General features: G+C 45.0%; 2 protein-coding genes across 2 annotated transcripts in view; one reads left to right on the top strand and one right to left on the bottom strand.

Moving 5' to 3' along the window:
• The window catches only part of LOC140208454 (uncharacterized), a 137,041-nt gene that overhangs the window by 4,126 nt on the left and 111,376 nt on the right, over window positions 1-21,539 (bottom strand). The gene's annotated exons all lie outside the window — the stretch shown is intronic.
• Window positions 4,748-21,539, top strand: part of LOC140208453 (uncharacterized) — a 47,382-nt gene continuing 30,590 nt past the window's right edge. The window contains exons 1-2 of the mRNA XM_072277140.1: window positions 4,748-5,102; window positions 15,621-17,235. Coding sequence (XP_072133241.1) covers window positions 16,028-17,235 — 1,208 coding nt within the window. The 5' untranslated portion in view covers window positions 4,748-5,102; window positions 15,621-16,027. The remainder of the gene's footprint in view (window positions 5,103-15,620; window positions 17,236-21,539) is intronic.

Genomic DNA, 21,539 nt, shown 5'->3' with positions numbered 1-21,539 from the left:
AGCCACAGGCCTCCAGTCAGAGAGGCAACCATCTGCTACCACACACTGGCTTCTCCCAAAGACAGTGACTCATCCACTTTACTATCTCATCTTGAATGCTGAGTGACTGAACCTTCTTGACCAACCTCCCATATGAGACTTTGTCCAGTGCCTTGCTAAAGTCCATGTAGACAACATCCACTGCCTTGCCTTCATCCACTTTCCTGATAACTTCCTCGAGAGACTCTTTCAGATTGGTTAGACATGACCTACCGTGCACAAAGCCATGCTGCCTATCCTTAATCAGTCCACATCTATCCAAGTACTTACAGTATATATCCGGTTCCTGCACATACATTCCAATAACTTACCCAAAAACTATTGGGAAACTTTCAGAAACCAACAGCAGACAACTAAAAAAAAGTCAGATGAGCTCAAGGCATGGAGTCATGATATTGTAGTCATTAATGCGTCTTAGTAGCACCCAACAGTCTGAGGCATTTAGAGGATCAAAATATCCCGGGCCTCAATATCTAATGAAAAGCAAGGTTCCCTGCACCTGTAACTTTTCAACTTTTATTTTGGCAGGCACATACAAACTCTACATCCTCAAAATTTCACTTCTGAAGGCCTCCCACTTACCAAGTACTCCTTTGCCAGAAAGCAGCCTGTCCCAAACCACACTTGTCAGATCCTTTCTCAGACCATCAAAATTGACCTTTCTCCAATTTAGAATCTCAACCCGTAGTCCAGACCTCTCTTTTTCCATATTTACTTTGAATCTCATGGCATTATGATCACTAATTTCTGTCACCAGCCCTGGATCATTTCCTAACAGCTTATTGCGCACTTCTATGTCAGGAATTCTACTTACTGATTAAGGGCACATTTGACAAACTCGACCCCATCTAGTCCTTTTGCTGTATGGGAGTCCCAGTCAATATATGGAAAGTTAAAATCATTTACTGAAACAACCTTTGCATCTTGGCATGGTGCAATCTCTCTACAAATTTATTCCTCTAAATCCCTCAGACTGTTGGGTGCAAACAAGTCCCAATAATGGCTACAATATCATAATTCCCTGTCCTGAGCTCATCTGGCTTTCCTACGATGCTTCTTGCATTGTGATATACACAGCCCAGCACATTCATCGCACCATGCTCAACCATTTGATTGCTGACTCTGTCTGAGGTCTGAACAACATCTGACTGGTGTCAAGAAAACAAACTCTCCCTCATTGTCACAAAAACAAAGAAGCTGACTGTGGACTACAGGAGGAATGGAGACAGGCTAACCCCTATTGACATCAATGGATCTAGGGTTAAGAAGGTGAACAGCTTTAAGTTCCTCAGCATAAACATCACCAAGGATCTCACATGTAACCATATAACAATTACAGTCATCTTGGCCCTTCTAGTCCATGCTGAATACTTACTCTCACCTAGTCCCACCAACCTGCACTCAGCACATAACCCTCCATTCCTTTCCTGTCCATATAGCTATCCAATTTTACTTTAAATGAGAATATCGAGCCTGCCTCTACCACTTCTACTGGAAGCTCATTCTACACAGCTACCACTCTCTGAGTAAAGAAGTTCCCCTCATGTTACCCCTAAACTTCTGCCCCCTAACTCTCAACTCATGTCTTGTTTGAATCTCACCTGCTCTCAATGGAAAAAGCTATACACGTCAACCCTATCTATCCCCCTCATAATTTTAAATGCCTCTGTCAAGTCCCCCCTCAACCTTCTATGCTCCAAAAAATAAAGACCCAACTTGTTCAACCTTTCTCTGTAACTGAGGTGCTGAAACCCAGGTAACATTCTAGTAAATCTCTGTCCTCTCTCTATTTTGTTTACATCTTTCCGATTATTCGGTGACCAGAACTGTACACAATACTCCAAATCTGGCCTTACCAATGCCTTGTACAATTTTAACATTACATCCCAACTCCTATACTCAATACTCTGATTTATAAAGGCCAGCACACCAAAAGCTTTCTTCACCACCCTATCCACATGAGATTCCACCTTCAGGGAATGATGCACCATTACTCCCAGATCCCTCTGTTCTACTGCATTCTTCAATGCCCTACCATTTACCATGTATGTCCTATTTTGATTAGTCCTACCAAAATGTAGCACCTCACACTTACCAGCATTAAACGCCATTTGCCATCTTTCATGTACATGGTCTGTACATACCGGCTGTGTTGTGAAAAGAGCACAACAGCACCTCTTTCACCTCAGATGGTTGAAGAAGTTGGGGATGGGGCCCCAAATCCGAAGGTCCTTCTACAGGGACACACAATTGAGAGCATCCTGACCAGCTGCATCACTGCCTGGTATGGGAACTGTACTTCCCTTAATCGCAGGAACCTGCAGAGAGTGGTGCGGACAGCCCAGCGCATCTGTGGATGTGAACTTCCCACTATTCAGGATATTTACAGAGATAGGTGTGTAAAAAGGTTCCAAAGGATATTGGGGACCCAATTCACCACAACCACAAACTGTTCCTGCTGCTCCCATCCATGAAACAGGACCACAGCAAAAAGACCAATAGGCTCCGGGACATCATCTTCCACCAGGCCATCAGACTGATTAATTCATGCTGATACAATTGTAAACTATGTTATATTGACTGTCCTATGTATAAACTATCTGTTATAAATTACTATGAATTACACTTTGCACATTTAGATGGAGATGTAAAGATTTCTACTCCTCATGTATTTGAAGGATGTATGTAATAAAGTCAATTCCATTCAATTCACCCTCTCCACTATATGTTCTGTCATTCTGGCTCCCATTCCCCCTACAACTTATTTTAACCACACCACCCCTCCCCCCAACACTAGCACGAGCAAGCCTTACCACTAGGATGTTAGACCCCTCTTGTTCTGTTCCCCTGACTAACAAATCCCCTATCACCCCTTTGACTTTTCTCTGCCAGGTAATCTCAACAGTTTCTAAAGTGGTTCCACCTGTTGTTGTGTGGGATGGACACAAGAGTACTCTGCGATGGCTATTTAACCTCATTCCCCTTCCTGACTCTCACCCAGTTTCCTGTGTCCTGCACCTTGGGTGTAACTCACCTCTCTTCATGTCATATCTATCACCCCCTCCGACTCCTGGATGATCCAGAATTCATCCATTTCAAGTTCCAACTCCTTAAAGTGCAGGGTTACAAGCTGCAGCTGGATGCACATCTTGTACGTCATGGCATCAGGGACACTGGAGGTCTTCCCACCTTCCCACCAATCTCCCCTCTAATTTGTAATGACCAGTGTACACATAAAGCTTGTATTATGCAATTTTTCCACATGTGCACAGTGAATTTTATATAGAGAGGTATTCATTTTAACAGCTATCAAATCACTGTCTATAAGAACTTTGATCTCCTCTGGGTTTGTTTAAGTTCATCTACACTCTCACACAACCTAAGTTGCAGGCCTGTAACAGGTAATGATGGATTTTCTTGCCAGAGCTTTTGCACACCGTCCATATGTCATTTGCTTGCTAAATGACACTTAAAAAAGTCAGATTTTCAAATATCACTCCACTTCTTCCCACTTGCAAATTCTCCAGTAACTTTTACATCACCACAATACACACAGGTAACACCAGTTTCTGTATTGTACATAAATATTTCCCCTGAACCCTCCCCCAGGTGACTGACGGTGGTGAACTCAGTGATGGCAATGCCAATGAATATGAAGGGAAGGGCAGTAGTCTGTCTCATTGGAGTCTGGCACATTTGTGATGTGAAAGCTACTTGTTGCCCAGGGCAAAGGTGTTTGATATCATTATGTACCCAGAGAGAGTGGGACAAAACATGTTCTCACGGGTAGAAAGTCCAGAACAAGAGGGGGTGGAACCAGCAACAGACACAAAATGCTGGGGGAACTCAGCAGGCCAGGCAGCATCTATGGAAAAGAGTACTAATGCTGAGTTCCTCCAGCAATTTGTGTGTGTTGCTCGGATTTCCAGCATCTGCAGATTTTCTCTTGTTTGTGACTGGAGGCAGAACAAAGGTGATTTTCACAACAGCTGATGTAAAAGATTTTGTTCCCTTTCTCCGAGTTCCCGATCCTTGCATTTAGACAGCTGGAGCTCAGCTCTGTCTGAGAGACCCATCGGTTCCCATTCCCTCATCAGCCGGAAGCTCCCCGGGGCCCGTGTACGGATGGTGGGGCTGAGAGAGAGGGAAGAGAGCAGGACTGTCCCGGGATTGCGGGTCACGGAGTCCGGAGTCACAGCAACTACCCGAAGTCGGTGTTGAAAACGCCGCCCGGTGAGACCCCCAACCCGGAGATCCCTTCTCACCTCAACCGATCATCCGGGGCCTTTTGTGCCCCGCGCGCTGGTGAGCTCGAGCTTGGTCGGTTTAACGGCTGGGCTACTGATCACGTGAGCAGCTCCTCCCCCACCGCTGTCAACAGAGGAGTCAGGCGCTGCGCTATTCCCATTGGTCGGAAGTGATGTCAATCACTGCATCCAGCCAATAGCGGAGGCGGACCAGCCGAGAGGGCGTTACCCCCGCCGACACCGTCTCCCGAACTTTCCGTCACGGCGGGACAACCGTCAAAGTAAATGTCCGCTTTCTGATTTATTTCCATTTCCCTCCGAGGGAAGTTGGGGCGTTTGTGAAGCGTCTCCTGCGGCCGGAGTCTGATGTGTCGCTGAGAGGTAGGAGGAGACCGCTCGGCCCGTCGGTTTGATGCCGGTTCCCCGGGGAGGGAGAGGATGAAGACGGGGAGAGAGGGGGCGGACAGGATGTTTGTCCCGGTGGGGACAGGAGGGGCTCATCTGTGGAAATGTCTGAGCCCACGGTGGTGGCGATTCACCACATTGGGGGGCAAACACCGGCAGACTGTTGCCCTGCAAGCGGGGCCGATGGTCCGGGCAAAGTGACAATTATTTGTGTTTTGTTGAGACTGTACCGGGAATATGGTGTAAAATCCCGCTCCCCACACTAACACGGGTCACACAGACCAAAGAACAAACTGCCGGAGGAACTCAGTGGGTCGGGCAGCATCTGTGGAGGGAAATGGACCGTCAACATTTCGGGCCGAGACCCTCCCTCTGGACTGAGAGTGGACGGGAAATAGTCCGAGAAAAGAGGTGTGGGGTGGGGATGGGGCAAGAGCTGGGGAGTGAGAGGTGGATCCAGGTGAGGGGGAGGTGGGAAGGTGGAAATAGTGACAGGGGTGGGAGGTGAGTGTTTGGGGCAACACGGGGCTGCAGAAGATGGAAATTAATTCCATAGAGGATTAACAAAGAGGTTAGAGAGTATTTGTTATAGAGAGTGCAATGAAGATTCACCAGACTGATCCCTGGAGTGGTGGGGTCATCATATGAAGAAAGATCAAATGCAATAACCCTTTCATTTGGAGAATTGAGGACTGAGAGGTGAACACATTGAAATGCACAACATCATTACCAGTTGAACCAGGGATCCCAGTCTCTGAAAAAGGGGGTGGACTGTCCGGGACTGAGATGAGGGGAAATGTCTCCACTCCAAGGGGGGTGAAAGTCTGTAAATCCCCATCACAGAGGCCGGTGAAGACTCAGTGATCATCCTCACATAAAACAGAGACCAGCAGATGTGTGGAGACCGAAGGGATCGAGGAAATGAGGATCGGACAGAAACATGTGGCTGAGATGGGAGAGCAGCCGTCATCTTGTTGATGGTTAGAGGGGCTGAATGGCGACCTCCTGCTGTTTCTCACTTGATGTTTCAGTGGTCCTGTCCAGTGAGGCCAGAGGAATGTGAATAGAAATTAGAAACATAGAAAAACTACAGCAGAACATAGGCCCTTCAGCCACAAAGCTGTGCCGAATATATCCTTACCTCAGAAATTACCTAGGGTTACCCATAGCCCTCTATTTTTCTCACCTCGCTGTATCTATCCAGGAGTCTCTTAAAAGACCCTATCATATCCGCCTCCACTACCGTCGCCGGCAGCCCATTCCACGCACTCACCACTCTGTGCAAACAAGGAACTTACCCCTGACATCTCCTCTGCACCTACTCCCCAGCACCTTAAACCTGTATCCTCTTGTGGCAACCATTTCAGCCCTGGGAAAAAGCCTCTGACTATCCACAAGATCAATGCCTCTCATCGTCTTATACACCTCTATCAGGTCACCACTCATCCTCCATCGCCCCAAGGAGAAAAGGCCATGTTCACTCAACCTATTCTCATAAGGCATGCTCCCCAATCCAGGCAACATCCTTGTAAATCTCTTCTGCACTCTTTCTATGGTTTCCACGTCCTTCCTGTAGTGATGCAAACAGAACTGAGCACAGTACTCCAAGTGGGGTTGACCAGGGTCCTATTTAGCTGTAACACTACCTCTTGGCTCCTAAACTCAATCCCAGGGTTGATTTAGGCCAATGCACCGTACGCCTTCTTAACCACAGAGTCAACCTGCGTAGCAGCTTTGACTGACTTATGGACTCTGACCACAAGATGCCTCTGATCCTCCACACTGCCAAGAGTCTTACCATTAATACTATATTCTGCCATCATATTTGACCTACCAAAGTGAGCCACCTCACACTGATCTGGGTTGAATTCCATCTTCTACTTCTCAGCCCTGTTTTGCATCCTATCAATGTCCGCTGTAACCTCTGACAGCCCTCCACACTATCTGCAACACCTCAAACCTTTGTGTCATCAGCAAATTTACTAACCCATCTGTCCACTTCCTCATCCAGGTCATTTATAAAAATCACAAAGAGTAGGGGTCCCAGAACAGATCCCTGAGGCACACAACTGGTCACCGACCTCCATGCAGAATATGACCTGTCTACAACCACTCTTTGCCTTCTGTGGGCAAGCCAGCTCTTGATCCACAAAGCAATCTCCCCTTGGATCCCAGGCCTCCTTACTTTCTCAATAAGCCTTGCATGGTGTACCTCATCAAATCCAACGTTCTTCTGATGTTAGCCTTAAACTAGACTGGTGTTTAATATTGTGGATCTGTAAAAGATAAATCAGTTCTGTTTCAAATCTCATGTCACAGATACTTACTGTCTCTGCCACACTCACTCTGTACACTAGAGAGGCCACTCAGTCCGTCTGGTCCTTGCCCATGTTTCTGTTCCATATCAGTATTGTAAAATCTAGCCCTGTTGTTCACTTCACCTCTCACTCTCCCCATGATGACAGGTTGCAACTCGTCACTACTCTGCAGGAGAAGAGATTTCCCTTGAACTTCATAGAATCAGAAATCTAGAGCAGATTACAGGCCCCTCGGCTCACAATGTTGTGCCGATCATGTAACCTACTCCAGAAACTGCCTGGAATTTCCCGACCGCATTGCCCTCTATTTTCCTAAGCTCCATGTACCTGTCTATTGGTAATCATTTTCCAATGTTCTATAGATTCAGGATCAGTTCCTGTGGATTGGAGGGTAGCTAATGTTATCCCACTTTTGAAGAAAGGAGGGAGAGAGAAAATAGGCAATTTTTGACCAGTTAGTCTGACATCAGTGGTGGGGAAGATGCTGGAATCAATTGTAAAAGATGTAATAGTGGCACATTTGGATAGCAGTGGCAGGATAGGTCCCAGTCAGCATGGATTTACGATGGGAAAATGATGCTTGACTAATCTTCTGGAATTTTTTGAGAACGTAACTATGAAAATGGACATGGGAAAGCCAGTGGATGTGGAGTACCTGGACTTTCAGAAAGCCTTTGATAAGGTCCCACATAGGAGGTTAGTGTGCAAAATTAGAGCAAATGGTATTCGGGGTAGGGTACTGACATGGATAGAAAATTGGTTGGCAGACAGGAAATAAAGAGTAGGGATTAATGTGTCCTTTTCAGGCAGTGACCAGTGGGGTACCGCAAGGCTCGGTGCTGGGACCGCAGCTATTTACAATATACATTAATGATTTAGATGAAGGGATTAAAAGTAACATTAGCAAATTTGCAGATGACACAAAGCTGGGTGGCAGTGTGAAATGTGAGCAGGACGTTATGAGAATGCAGGGTGACTTGGACAGGTTGGGTGAGTGGGCAGATGCATGGCAGGTGCAGTTTAATGTGAATAAATGTGAGGTTATCCACTTTGGTGGCAAGAACAGGAAGGCAGATTACTATCTAAATGGTGTTAAGTTAGGAAAAGGGGAAGTACAACGAGATCTCGGTGCTCTTGTTCATCAGTCACTGAAAGCAAGCGTGCAGGTACAGCAGGCAGTGAAGAAAGCTAATGGCATGCTGGCCTTCATAACAAGGGGAATTGAGTATAAGAGCAAAGAGGTCCTTCTGCAATTGTACAGGGCCCTGGTGAGACCACACCTGGAATATTGTGTACAGTTTTGCTCTCCAAATTTGAGGAAGGACATTCTAGCTGTTGAGGGAGTGTAGCATAGTTTCACAAGGTTAATTCCTGGGATGGTGGGACTGTCATATGTTGAAAGATTGGAGTGACTGGGGTTATATACACTGGAATTTTGAAGGATGAGAGGGGATCTGATTGAAACGTATAAGGTTATTAAGGGATTGGACATGCTAGAGGCAGGAAACATGTTCCCGATGTTGGGGGAGTCCAGAACCAGAGGCCACAGTTTAAGAATAAGGGATAGACAATTTAGAACGGAGTTGAGGAAAAACTTTTTCACCCAGAGGGTTGTGGTTCTGTGGAATGCTCTGCCTCAGAAGGCTGTGGAGGCCAAGTCTCTGGATGCTCTCAAGTAAGAGATGGATAGAGCTCTTAAAGATAGCGGAATCAAAGGTTATGGGGATAAGGCAGGAACTGGATACTGATTGTGGATGATCAGCCATGATCACAGTGAAAGGTGGTTCTGACTCAAAGGGATGAATGGCCTACTCCTGCACCTATTGTCGATTGTCTAAGTGTCTTAAAAGACCCTATTGTATCCACGTCTACCAATGTCTCTGGCTGTGCATTCCACACACCCACCACTCTTTGACATCTCCTGTGCGCCTGCTTCCAAGCACCTTAAAACTATGCCCCTCGTGTTAGGCATTTCAGCCCTGGGAAAAAGCCTCTGGCTATCCACACGACCAATATCTCTCATCATCTTATACACCTGCATGAATTCCCTGCATGATTTTCTCCAGGCTGAATAAGACGATGAGCTCCCTGTGTATTTGAAGTTCTTCAGTGCTGTGAAATAATTTAGCTAAACTCCTTCTTCGCTGCTCTTTTCAATGTTTTTGGTCACTTTCACTAATTTCAAAGGGCTGTGCCTCAGACAGCTGGGTTGTTGCAATGCGCCTCTAAAGTCTGACAGCAGACTAGCAAATGAATCTTCGATGGAGCAGATTCAGAAACCAATGAGGTGCCGGCCCGAGTCAGGGCTTTGAGGCTCCGGAGAGAGATGGGGTCTAGAGTTTCTGAGGAGGAGGCGGAATAAGACCAGCAGGATGTGTCTACAAATGAAAGATCAGAAACATTTGCAAACCGATTGATTGAAAAAAAAGTTGGTTAATTTCTGCAAAATACTGAAGAAATCAGCGGATCAGGCAACAAATGTGTAGAGGAATAAATAGGTAACATTCAGGCCAAACCCTTTCAGCATGCCTACACTGTGTACTCCTCTGCTTAGTCGCTGCCTGAACTGCAGAGTTCCTCCAGCATTTTGTGTGTGTATGTCTCTGTATTTCCAGCAACTGCAGAATCTCTTGTGTTTTATATCTACATTTGTAAGAGGATTGTACTTTGGCATTTGATACACGTTGATATTGAGTATATTGTTTATGCGAACCGCTTTCTGTGTTAAAACAGCTGCTGAATTTTCTATATACACAAAAAAATACTTAAGTATGGACATGGAACCGGTGCTTCCAGAAACTTGTAATGGCGCCGGCATTACCCATAAATCCCTGCATTAGAAAGTTCGCCGTCGCCGAAGCACCGATCAAATGCGCAGGTGTCAGGGTTGTGACGTTGCCGAATATCACGCATGCGCGCAGTACAGTGGGCCTAAGTAGGTTGCCTGCAGGTCAGAGTGAGTTTCCAGGGTTTAGTAGGGGGTTTCAACACCGACTTCGGGACAGTTGCTGTTAATTCCGGACACCGTGACCCACAATCCCAGGACAGTCCTGCTCTCTTCCCTCTCTCTCAGCCCCACCATCCGTACACGGGCCCCGGAGAGCTTCCGGCTGATGAGGGAATGGGAACCGATGGATCTCTCAGACAGAGCTGAGCTCCAGCTGTCTAAATGCAAGGATTGGGAACTCGGAGAAAGGGAACAAAATCTTTTACATCAGCTGTTGTGAAAATCACCTTTGTTCTGCCTCCAATCACAAACAAGAGAAAATCTGCAGAGAGGGCACAGTTTTAAGGTGCTCGGAAGCAGGTACGAAGGAGATGTCAGGGGTGTTGTGTTCTTTATACGTACCGTGGGTTACTAATAACAAACCATATTCTGCAGAATTGAACTTGTATTTAACAGCAACAAAACCATGTCTTACACTGCCATGCTTCTAGATCATTCTTCATTTCTGCTCATGTTGGGAACTCTGTCCAGTCACGTCCTGACACGTGACATCACCACAAGGGGTTAGTTTTTTTATGCAGAGTGGTGAGTGCGTGGAATGGGCTGCCGGTGACTGTGATGAAGCCGGATACAATAGGGTCTTTTAAGAGGCTTCTGGATAGGTACATGGCGCGTAGAAAAATAGAGGGCTATGGGGAACTCTAGGGAATTTCTGAGGTAAATATTGTCGTCCCACCCAACATCAGTGGAAAAAGCTGCTTTCATTTACCCTATCTATACCCTCATAGTTCTGTATACTTCCAACAAATCCTCAAAGTAATGTATAATTTCCTTGTTTATGCTTAGAGCCTTTTTTAGGTGTATAGGATGATGAGGGGAATTGATCGTGTGGATAGCCAGAGGCTTTTCCCAGGGCTGAAATGGCCAGCTTGAGGGGCATAGTTTTAAGCTGCTTGGAAATAGGTACTGAGGGGATGGCAGGGGTAAGTTTTTTACACAGAGTGGTGGGTGCGTGGAATGCACTTCCAGCAGCGGTGGTCGAGGCAGATACAACAGGGTCTTTTAAAAGCCTCTTAGATAGGTACATGGAGCTTAGAAACATAGAGGTCCATGTGCTAGGGAAATTCTAGGCAGTTTCTAGAGTAAGTTTCATGGTTGGCACAACATTGTGGGCTGAATGGCCTGGAATATGCTGTAGATTTCCATGTTCTATGTTGAACAGTGAAATAACTTTGACTATCCAACAATCCTCGGATAACTCCCCCAGCACTAAGGATGATTTAATTATCTCTGCTAGGGCCCTGACAATTTCTGCACTTGCCTCCCGTAGGGTCCGAGGGAGCACTTTGTCATGCCCTGGAGATTTATCCACCCTAATCTGCCTCAGGATAGCAAACATCTCCTCTTCTTTAATCCGTACAGGGCCCATGATTTTAATGCCGCTTTTCCACACTCTCATTGACACTGTGTCCATCTCCTGAGTAAATGAGATGTAAAAAATATTTAAGATCTCCCCCATCTGCTTTGGTTCCACACATGGATTGCCATTCCTGTCTTCCAGAGGACCAATTTTGTGCCTTGCAATCCTTTTGCTTTTAATCTCTCTCCAGAATCCCTGAGGATTATCCTTCATCTTTTCTGTGAGGGCAATCTCATGCTTTCTTTCAGCCGTCCTGATTTATTTCTTATGTGTTCTCTTGCATTTCTTATACTCCATAAGAACCTACCTGCCTATCCCTGTTCTGCAACTCTATTTTGTGCTTCACCAGGTTCTCAATATCTCTTGAAAACCAAGAGATACAGTTTCTATCTTTACCTTTTATTCTGACAAACACATACCCACTTTGTGCTTACAAAATTTTGCTTTGAAGGCCTCAATTTACCAAGCACACCTTTGCCACAAAGCAGCCTGTCCCAGGCCACAGTTGCCAGATCCTAGTGTCATAATTCCGGGTGTTGATCCATGTCCTGAACACATCCGCTTTTCCTACGATGCTCCTTGCATTGAAATATACAGGCCTCAGCATATTCACTGCACCATGCTCAACTTTTTCATTCCTGACTTTGTCTGAGGTCTGAACAACAACTGTCTCCACAACCCTTCCACTACCTGTTCTGTTATTCATGCTTCCATTTCCCCCTGAAACTTTAGTTTAACTCCCTCTACTCCCACCTCCCACTATGCAGCTCCATCACCCCTTTGTACTTCATCTCCCAGATCAATAAAAAGAAGGTGCATACCAGGTACAGGCAGATAGGAACAAATGGGGTACTTATGAAGTACAGGAAATTCAGGTGAACACTTATGAAAGAAATAAAAGAAGGCATGAGGTTGCCCCAGCAGACAAGGTGAAGGAGAATCCTCATGGATTCTGCAGATATGTTAAGTGCGAAAAGATGGCAAGGGGAAAAATTAATTCTCTGGAAGGTCAGAATGGTAATCCATATGAGGAGACAAAATAGATGTTGGAGATTTTTTTCTGCAACCGTATTTACACAGGAGATGGACACAGAGTCTATAGAAGTGAGGCAAAGCACCATCAACTTCATGGACCCTGTACAGATTGCAGAGGTGGAGGTGTTTGCTGTCTGAAGGCAAATTAGCATGGATAAATCCCCAGGGCATGACAAGTTGTTCCCTGGGACCCTGCGGCAGACAAGTGCAGAAATTGTCGGGGCTCAAGGACAGATAGTTAAATAATCCTTAGTGATAGGTGAGGTACTGGAGGATTGGAGGACAGCCAATGTTGTTCCGCTGTTCAAGGAAGGCTCTAAATTAAACTAAGAGATTGTACATTGGTGAGCTTGACATCAGTAGTGGGAAAGTTATTGGAACGTGTGTGCAGGAACCAGATATATACTGTAAGTACTTGGATAGATGTGGACTGATTAAGGATAGGCAGCATGGCTTTGTGCACGGTAGGTCATGTCTCACCAATCTTATAGAGTCTCTCGAGGAAGCTATCAGGAAAGTGGATGAAGGCAAGGCAGTGGATGTTGTCTACATGGACTTTAACAAGGCACTTGACAAAGTCTCATATGGGAGGTTGGTCAAGAAGGTTCAGTCACTCAGCATTCAAGATGAGATAGTAAATTGGATGAGTCACTGTCTTTGGGAGAAGCCAGACTGTGGTAGCAGATGGTTGCCTCTCTGACCGGAGGCCTGTGACTAGTGGTGTGTCATAGGGATCAGTACTGGATCTGTTGTTTGTCATCTATGTCAGATATCTGGATGTTAACATGGTTAGCTGGATCAGCATATTTGTGGCTGACACCAAGATTGGTGGTGTAGTGGACAGCGAGGAAGACTATCATGGCTTGCAGAGCGATCTGGACCAGCTGGGAAAATGGTTTGAGAAACGGAAAATGGAATTTAACGCAGATGAGTGTGAGGTGTTCCATTTTGATAGGACCTAGGTAGCACTGAGGATTGCTGTAGAAGAAAAGGATCTGGGAATTCAGGTCTATATTTCACTGGAAGTGGTGTCACAGCTCGAGGGGGACAAAAAGAAAGGTTTTGGCAAATTGGCCTTCGTAAAACAAAGTACTGAGTACAGGAGACGGATGTTATATTGACATTGTACAAAACAATGGTGAGGCCTAACTTGGAGTATTGTGTGCAGTTTTGCTCACCAACGTGCAGGAAAGATGTAAAAGAGGTTGAAAGAGTTTAGAGAAAATTCACAAAGATGTTGCCAGGTCTGGAGGACTTGGGTTATAAGGAAAGAATGAACAGGTCAGGACTTTATTCCTTGGAATGTAGAAGATTGAGGGAAGGTTTGATGGAGGTATACCACTATTATGAGGGTTTATAGATACGGTAAATGCAAGCTGGCTTTCTCCACTGGGATTGGGTGGGACTACAACCAGAGGCCATGGGTTAAAGGTGAAAGGTGAAACGTTGAGGGGAACATGAGGGGAAACTTCTTCACACAGACGGTCATCCGTGTGTGGGATGAGCAGCCAGCACAAGTGGTGCATGCGAGCTGAATTTCAACATTTAAGAGGTTTGTATAGGTACCTGGATGGTAGGGGTATGGAACTGGGCAGTTTAAATAGTTCAGCACAAACCAGATGGCCCAAAGGGCCTGTTTCTGCGTTGTACTTTTCTACGTCCACACTACACCGGATAATTTTGAAAACAAACCTTTTGCTCTTTGTTTTGACCCTCCGTCCGCACTAAAGTGGCATTTTCATCCCCCGAAAAAGGAGATTTTCAGAAACTGTCTCCACAGTGAATAAATCTGAAAACGCCTAATATCCGTCGTAGTGTGTACGGGGTAAATGGAGAGATTTAAAAACGCTGTCATGACAACACCACAACAACAATACTTTTTCTGCTGCTGCTTGGTGCTGCGCAAGCACTGCCGGACGGCTGTTATAAAGCGCAGTCGGTGTGAACAGCGTGAGAGTTAAATTGTAAAGTGAGCTTTATTGACTATTTAAATATGCTGTCATGACGTGCCGGAACAGATCGCCGCAGCACCGCATTTTGTTGTTTTCTTGAACACAATCCCCCACCAACCTAACAATTTCAGAACAGACGGCAACGAGACTGAAGCCAGAAGAGTTAGAAATGTACTCACCAAATACCTTGACCCATAGCTTACTGAATAAATAAGTATACTCACTTTGCCCTGTTCTCTGTCCTTGCTTGTATGAAGGTGGTTTACCTATTTATGCAAGTACTTCTCTGACAAATAGATGTGTAACAGCTTAATGTAACGTTGTATTGAAATACAAGATAACACTGATGCAGACATGTTTTATACATTTAACAAGGTGCTTTATTAATGCAACAGAGTTAGTCAGTTTTTCGATGTTTGTCGTCAGCCGGGTCATGCTGTCCATGAACTCCCCGTCCATTGCCTCCATACGCTCCAGTACTTGATTTCAGTTTTAAGTCCTCCTGCGCAAGAGCCAAGAGCAATTCCTTTTAAAGTTTTCTACTCTGTAACTGGACAAACACACACCAAGTATACTGTTTCCTCTTCGCTTGTTTTCTGTGTGTCCTGCGCATACCCAGTGGGAGGAGATTCGCCCAAATATCCGTTCTAATGTGGACAGAGATATTTTGAAATATGCTTGGTGTGGATGCCTATCGTTTTTACTCGAAACTGGCATTTTCAAAATTATCTGGCGTAGTGTGGACATAGCCTAAGACTGTGACAAGAACCTGAAATAATACTAATATTCACTCTACTTCCTTTTAACAGCTGTGCAGACCAACCATACATCTGAGTAGGAGATATTTACATGGCGTTAAAACTGTGGCACTTTGAACTAACAGTACATACAAGAAAATCCCAGCTGCACGTTAACTAAGGCTATTTGCTTGGGAGTGTTTCAGTTACTGTGGAGCCAGGACCCATGCAGCTCAGTGGGAACAGGGAATAATACCAATGGAGAGAGTCAACCTGAGCCAGGTCACAGATTGGAGATGGCAGAAATATCCCATTCTTATCAAGACAGGAAGAGCATCAGAGAATTTGATGGTATTTCCAGATACCAGCACTGTGCCCAGTTACAACATAATTTCTCTCTCCAACTTGGGTTGAATTTCAATGTAACAGTATGATGCCAGATCACACCTTGGCAACTGAACTGATCTCATCTGAAATGTTGTCCTACACCCATTGATGGATTTTGTAAATCTTTTTACAGGTTAAAAATGAGAAGGAATTGGTCTCTGGGAATCTCGAGCACAACACACCAGTTTCACTGTCTCTATCCAGATATTTAAGAAGTGGAGCAAAGGATTCAGTCAACCATCCTTCCTGCTCAGACTGTGGGGAGGGATTCACTTGATCATCTTGCCGACTGGCACGCCCGTCATTTTACACAGGGGAAAGGCCGTTCACCTGCTCAGACAGTGGGAATGGATTCACTCGGTCATCTCAACTGAAGGTACATCAGCAAGTTCACACTGGGCAAGGCCATTCACCTGTTCTGTGTGTGAGAAGGGATTCACTCAGACTTCCCACCTGTGGACACACCAGTTAGTTCTCACAGGGCAAAGGCTGGTCATCTGCTGAGTTTGTGGGGAAGGATTCACATGGTCATCTGACCTAATGGCTCACCAGCGAGTTCACACTGGGGAGAGGCCGTTCACCTGCTCAGACTGTGGGAAGGGATTCACTAGATCATCTCACCTACAGAGACACCAGTCAGTTCACACTGGGGAGAAGCCATTCACTTGCTCAATCTGTGGAAAGACATTCACTCAGTCATCCAACCTACAGAGTCACCAACGAGTTCACACTGGGGAGAGGCCATTCACCTGCTTAGACTGTGGGAAGACATTCACTCAGTCATCCCACCTACAGAGACATCAGTCAGTTCACACAGGGGAGAAGCCATTCATCTGCTCAGTCTGTGGGAAGGGATTCACTCTGTCATCCTCCCTATTGACACACCAATCAGTTCACACTGGGGAGAGGCCGTTCACATGCTCAGTGTGTAGGAAGGGATTCACTAAATCATCTCACCTACTGTTACATCAGTCAGTTCACACTGCAGAGAGGGATTTCACCTGCTCAGCTTGTGGGAAGAGATTCCCTCACTCTTCCACCCTACAGAGACACCAGCGAGTTCACAGTGGGGAGAAGCTGTTCACCTGCTCAGAATGCGGGAAGGAATTCACTCAGTCATCCCACCTACGGAGACACCAGCGAGTTCACACTGGGGAGAAGCCGTTCACCTGCTCAGTCTGTGGGAAGGGATTCACTCAGTCATCCAACCTACAGAGTCACCAACGAGTTCACACTGGGGAGAAGCCATTTACCTGCTCAGAATGTGGGAAAGGATTCACTCAGTCATCCGGACTACTGGCACACCAGCGAGTTCACACAGAGGAGAGACCATTCACCTGCTCAGACTGTGGGAAGGGATTCACTCGGTCATCCGATCTGCTGGCACACCAACGAGTTCACACAGGGGAGAGACCATTCACCTGTTCAGACTGTGGGAAGGGATTCCATGGATCATCTGACCTTCACAGACACCAGCGATTTCACACTGGGAAGAAGCCGTTCACTTGCTCAGTCTGTGGGAAAATGTTCACTTTATTATATCACCTACGGAGTCACCAGCGAGTTCACACTGGAGAGAGGCCGTTCACCTGCTCGGACTGTGGGAAGACATTCACTCAGTCATCCGACCTACAGAGTCATCAGCGAGTTCACACTGGGGAGAAGCCGTTCACCTGCTCAGACTGTGGGAAAACGTTCACTCAGTCATCCAACCTACAGAGACATCAGCGAGTTCACACTGGGGATAAGCCGTTCACCTGCTCAGTCTGTGGGAAAACATTCACTCAGTCATCCCACCTACAGAGTCACCAGAGAGTTCACACTGGGGAGAAGCCATTCACCTGCTGTGAATGTGGGAAGGGATTCACTCAGTCATCTAACCTTGTGACACACTGCCGGGTTCACACTGTGAGAAACTTTCAATAAGCTGAATGCTGGATATTTGTCCATCATCGTTGCTGAATGCAATTTTGAGAGTAACTGTTGGTGCTGAACTCTGCAATTATTGCTGCTGCTCACCACACCCAGATCTGCACCCTGGTCACTGGGCATGGGAGGAGTTTTTTCTGTGGCACATTCACCTCTAATGGGACTGGAGTTTAATATTCTGGATCTGAGACAAATAAATCAGTTCTATTTTAAACTCTGTCTGTGGTACTTAGTGAATTTATAACACACCTAGTGTACAGTAGAGAGTCAACTCAGGCCTGCTGGACCCTGCCAGTCATTCAGTTCCACAACAGTCCTTTTAAATCCTCCCCTGTTGTTCTCCTCTCGCTGTCCCTGTGGTGATGGGTTCCAAACAGTCACCACTCTGTGGGTGAAGAGGTTTCCCTTGAATTCTCTGCAGACTGAAGAAGTCGAGCTGACTGCAGTTCTGTCTGACATGTTCATCGCCCCTCTAATCTCTGGGCTGAGGAAGAATGACATTGGGAGTTAACCTCCTTATTCAGGGCTCATTTCCACATTATGGGTCATTTTCCCTGCTTCTAAAGGGTTGTTAGAAAACACCACTGTCCTCTGAAGACTGAAAGCAGAATGGGAAACCATTAGTTGGATGTTCAACAGAGTAGGGTCAGAAACCAGGGGCGGGTTTGCACAGGGCGGTGTTAGGGGCTCTGGACGATGGTCGGATTAAAAACGTATGATGAGAAGGGAATCAGCAGCGGGGTGTGGCAACGAATGACAGAGTGGAAACTTTGGAAGCTGATTGACAGATAAAATCTTTTGTCTGACACAAACAATACCTGTGGTGAGGTGCTCCACTGGTCGAGAAAAGTGTGTGTTGAGAATGGTTTGTCTACTGAGGGAGTTGTTCCTGTTGTTTATCCTGTAATATTATATCTGGATGGTTATTTTAGATTATCCTATCTGTAATAATGTATTGATTATCATATAAATTGTGAGATTCTGTCCCTAACTGGAACAGGCTTGAATTTATGGTGCCTTAATGAAGTGATGGTGGTCATTCATGAGTTTGTATTTCAAAGCAAGATTTTGGTGAATGATATTTGCCACTTGATTGTACCTGTGTAAGCAATCAGATTGAGTTAAACTGCTGCAGGATCCTGGAATGTGTTGGATTGTGTCTGGTTTCTCTTGGCATTTTCTGCACTTACTGCCTTGTTGGTTTGTATTTCATATATTTTCATTTTTTTATTTCCTTTTGTTACCCACCTTGTCCTGTATTTCTGCAAGAAACCCCTCTGTTTCTGGGACGAGCTCTCCAACTCTCAGTCAGGTGCTCGATGCTTCTTTGTCAACATCTAGTCTACTCAGATCGTTGAGATGTCTCCCATGGAAGATCATTCTCATTCCACTGGTTAATACTGACATTGACTTTTTTAATAAAAATATCTTGGTCCCATTTCAATCAGTAAAATTTTCATAGTGACGATTCATTTTTCTGAGTTGGCCACTCATTTAAGTTTTCTGGTCTGTATATCTTATCACGATTGCTTATACACACATGGAGTGCTGAACCCTGTTCAGTTTTGATGAAAATATATACTTAGAAGTTTTAGCTGACTGTTGTGTGATTTCTCTTTCGTGTGTGTTATTTCTCTTCCTCCTTCTGTCCAAGGTAGTGTTAATCTAAGTGGGTTTGAGTATAAATAGTCTTTTCGAAAGTTTTCTAAAGTTCTTATTTATCTTTGTAAATTTTACTGATTGAAATGGGACCGTGATATTTTTTATTTAAAAAAAGTCAATGTCGGTATTGATGAAATTGATTATTGCCGTTGTTGTATTTGTTAACAATTGAGCTCTGTTTGGCAGGGTTTTTTTTTGCCTTGAACTAAATTTTGTCAAAGGTTTTCCCTATTTCACACTACTTTCTATTGTCTTTGCTTGTTGATATTCCAGATACGTGGGTATCAAGAGTCCCGATGAAGGGTCTTGGCCCGAAATGTTGATTCCCATCCATAGATGCTGCCCGTCATGCTGAGCTCCTCCAGCACGTTGTGTGTATTTCTCTAGATTTCGAGCATCGGCAGGTCCTCTTGTTTCCCAGATACTTATATGTTTCTTGAAAGAACAAGCTGGTAGTGGGGTTGTGTGGCTTATGGTAAAATATTAAATAAAATCATTAGACGTGGCAAGTGTTGTAAGGCGTAGAATCTGTGGGTAGAATTAAGGAACAGCAAATGTTTAAAAAAAATCCCTGATGGGAATTGTATAGAGACCCCAAACAGTAGTATGTGGTCCGCAAATGACAATGGGAGATAGAAAATGCCTGCCAAAAGGGCAATGTTACAATAGTCATGGAGGATTATCATGCAGGTGATTAGGAAAATTAGGATGGTGTTGGTGTCAAGAGGAGGAATTCCTAGAATGCCTACAAGATGCTTTTTTAGAGCAGCTCATGGTTGATCCCACTTTGGGTTCAGCTATTCTGGATTGGGTGTTGTAATGAACCGGAATTAATATGGTTACTTTAGTTCAAATAACTCTCAGGGGCAAGTCATCTTAATGTGATCAGATTCACCCTGACATTGGAGAAGGAGAAGCTAAAGTCAGATGTGGAGTAAAGAGAATTAGAGAGGCATGAGAGAAAAATTGGTCAATATTGATTTGAAAAGAACACAGGTAGCGATGAAAACATTTGCAATGGCTGTAATTTCTGGAAGCAATTCAGAAGGCACAGGATATATACATCAGAAAGAGTAAGCAGTATTCTAATAGTAAGGTGGTAAACCCATGGCTGATAAGAGAGGGCACAGAGCAAAAATTACTAGGAAGTTAGAGGACTGGGAAGCTTTTAAAACCCAACAGAATGTAACTAAAATAATTGAGAAGGAAAAGATGGAATACATAGGTGAGCTTGCCAGTAATATTAAAGAGGATACCAATTTTTTTCTTCAGTTACATATAGTGTAAAAGAGAGGCGGAAGTGGATATCAAACCACTGGAAAATGATGCTGGAGAGGTAGTAATGGGGTGGGGGTGCAAGGTGATGGCAGATGAACTGAATAAGTATTGTACATCACTCTTATCTTTCAAAGACACTGGCAGGAATATGGAATTCGCAGATGTCACTGGTCAGAATGTGTAAAGTTACATTAATCGGGAGAAGGGTCTTGGGAAACAGAGATGGTCTGGAGGTAAATAGATCACCTGGACCAGATGGTGTACACCCCAGAGATCTGAAATGGTGACTGAAGAGATGTGGATGCATTAGCAATGATCTTTCGAGAATTGTTAAGGAAATTATGTCTGAAGAAGTTTTTTCCTTCACTACTCCCCCTCTCCCAGTTTCACCTATCACCTACCACTTCTTCCACCCAATTCACCCCCAGACTCTGACGTGTCATCTTTTTTCCCCCAGTTCTGATGAAGGGTCTCGGCCCAAAACATCGACTGTTCACTATTTCCCATATACGCTGCCTGGCCTCCTAGGTTCCTCCAGCATTTTGTCTATGTGTTAGTTGGATTTCCAGCATCCACAGAGTTTCTCCTGTTTTTGATAAAAGCAAAAGCAGGGTCATATAATATAGCAAGAAAACAGTGGGAATGAGAGGATTGGAAAGCTTTTACAAACGTACATAACCAACAGGAGACAACTGAAAAAAAAAACACAGGAGAGACAAGATGAAACATTAAGGTAAGTGAGCCAATAATATCAAGTATCAAAATTTGTTCAGGTATATAAAGAGCAAAAGAGAGGCAAGAGTTGATATTGTACCGCTGGAAGATGATGCTGCGAGTTAGTAAAAGAGCAAAGAAATAGTGGTGGAATGTAGTAAGTATTTTGTGTCAATCTTCACTGTGTAAGACACTAGCAGTAAAAGACCATAAGACATAGGAGTAGAATTAGGCCATTCAGCCCCATCAAGTCTGCTCCGCCGTTCTATCATGGCTGATCCCGGTTCTCACTCAGCCCCATACACCTGCCTCCTCGACATGTCCTGTAATGCCCTGACTGATCGGCAAACTATTAGCTTCTGCCTGAAATGTACCAACAGACTTGGCCCCCATCGCCGTCTGTGTCAGTGAATTCCATGGATTCACTGCTCTCTGACTAAATAAAATCCTCCTTAACTATTCTAAAAGG

The sequence above is a fragment of the Mobula birostris genome, chromosome 13, assembly GCF_030028105.1.
Source record: "Mobula birostris isolate sMobBir1 chromosome 13, sMobBir1.hap1, whole genome shotgun sequence".
Lineage (NCBI taxonomy): Eukaryota > Metazoa > Chordata > Chondrichthyes > Myliobatiformes > Myliobatidae > Mobula > Mobula birostris.
The sequence above is the reverse complement of the archived record's forward strand: the minus strand, read 5'-3'. Positions and strand labels throughout refer to the sequence as shown.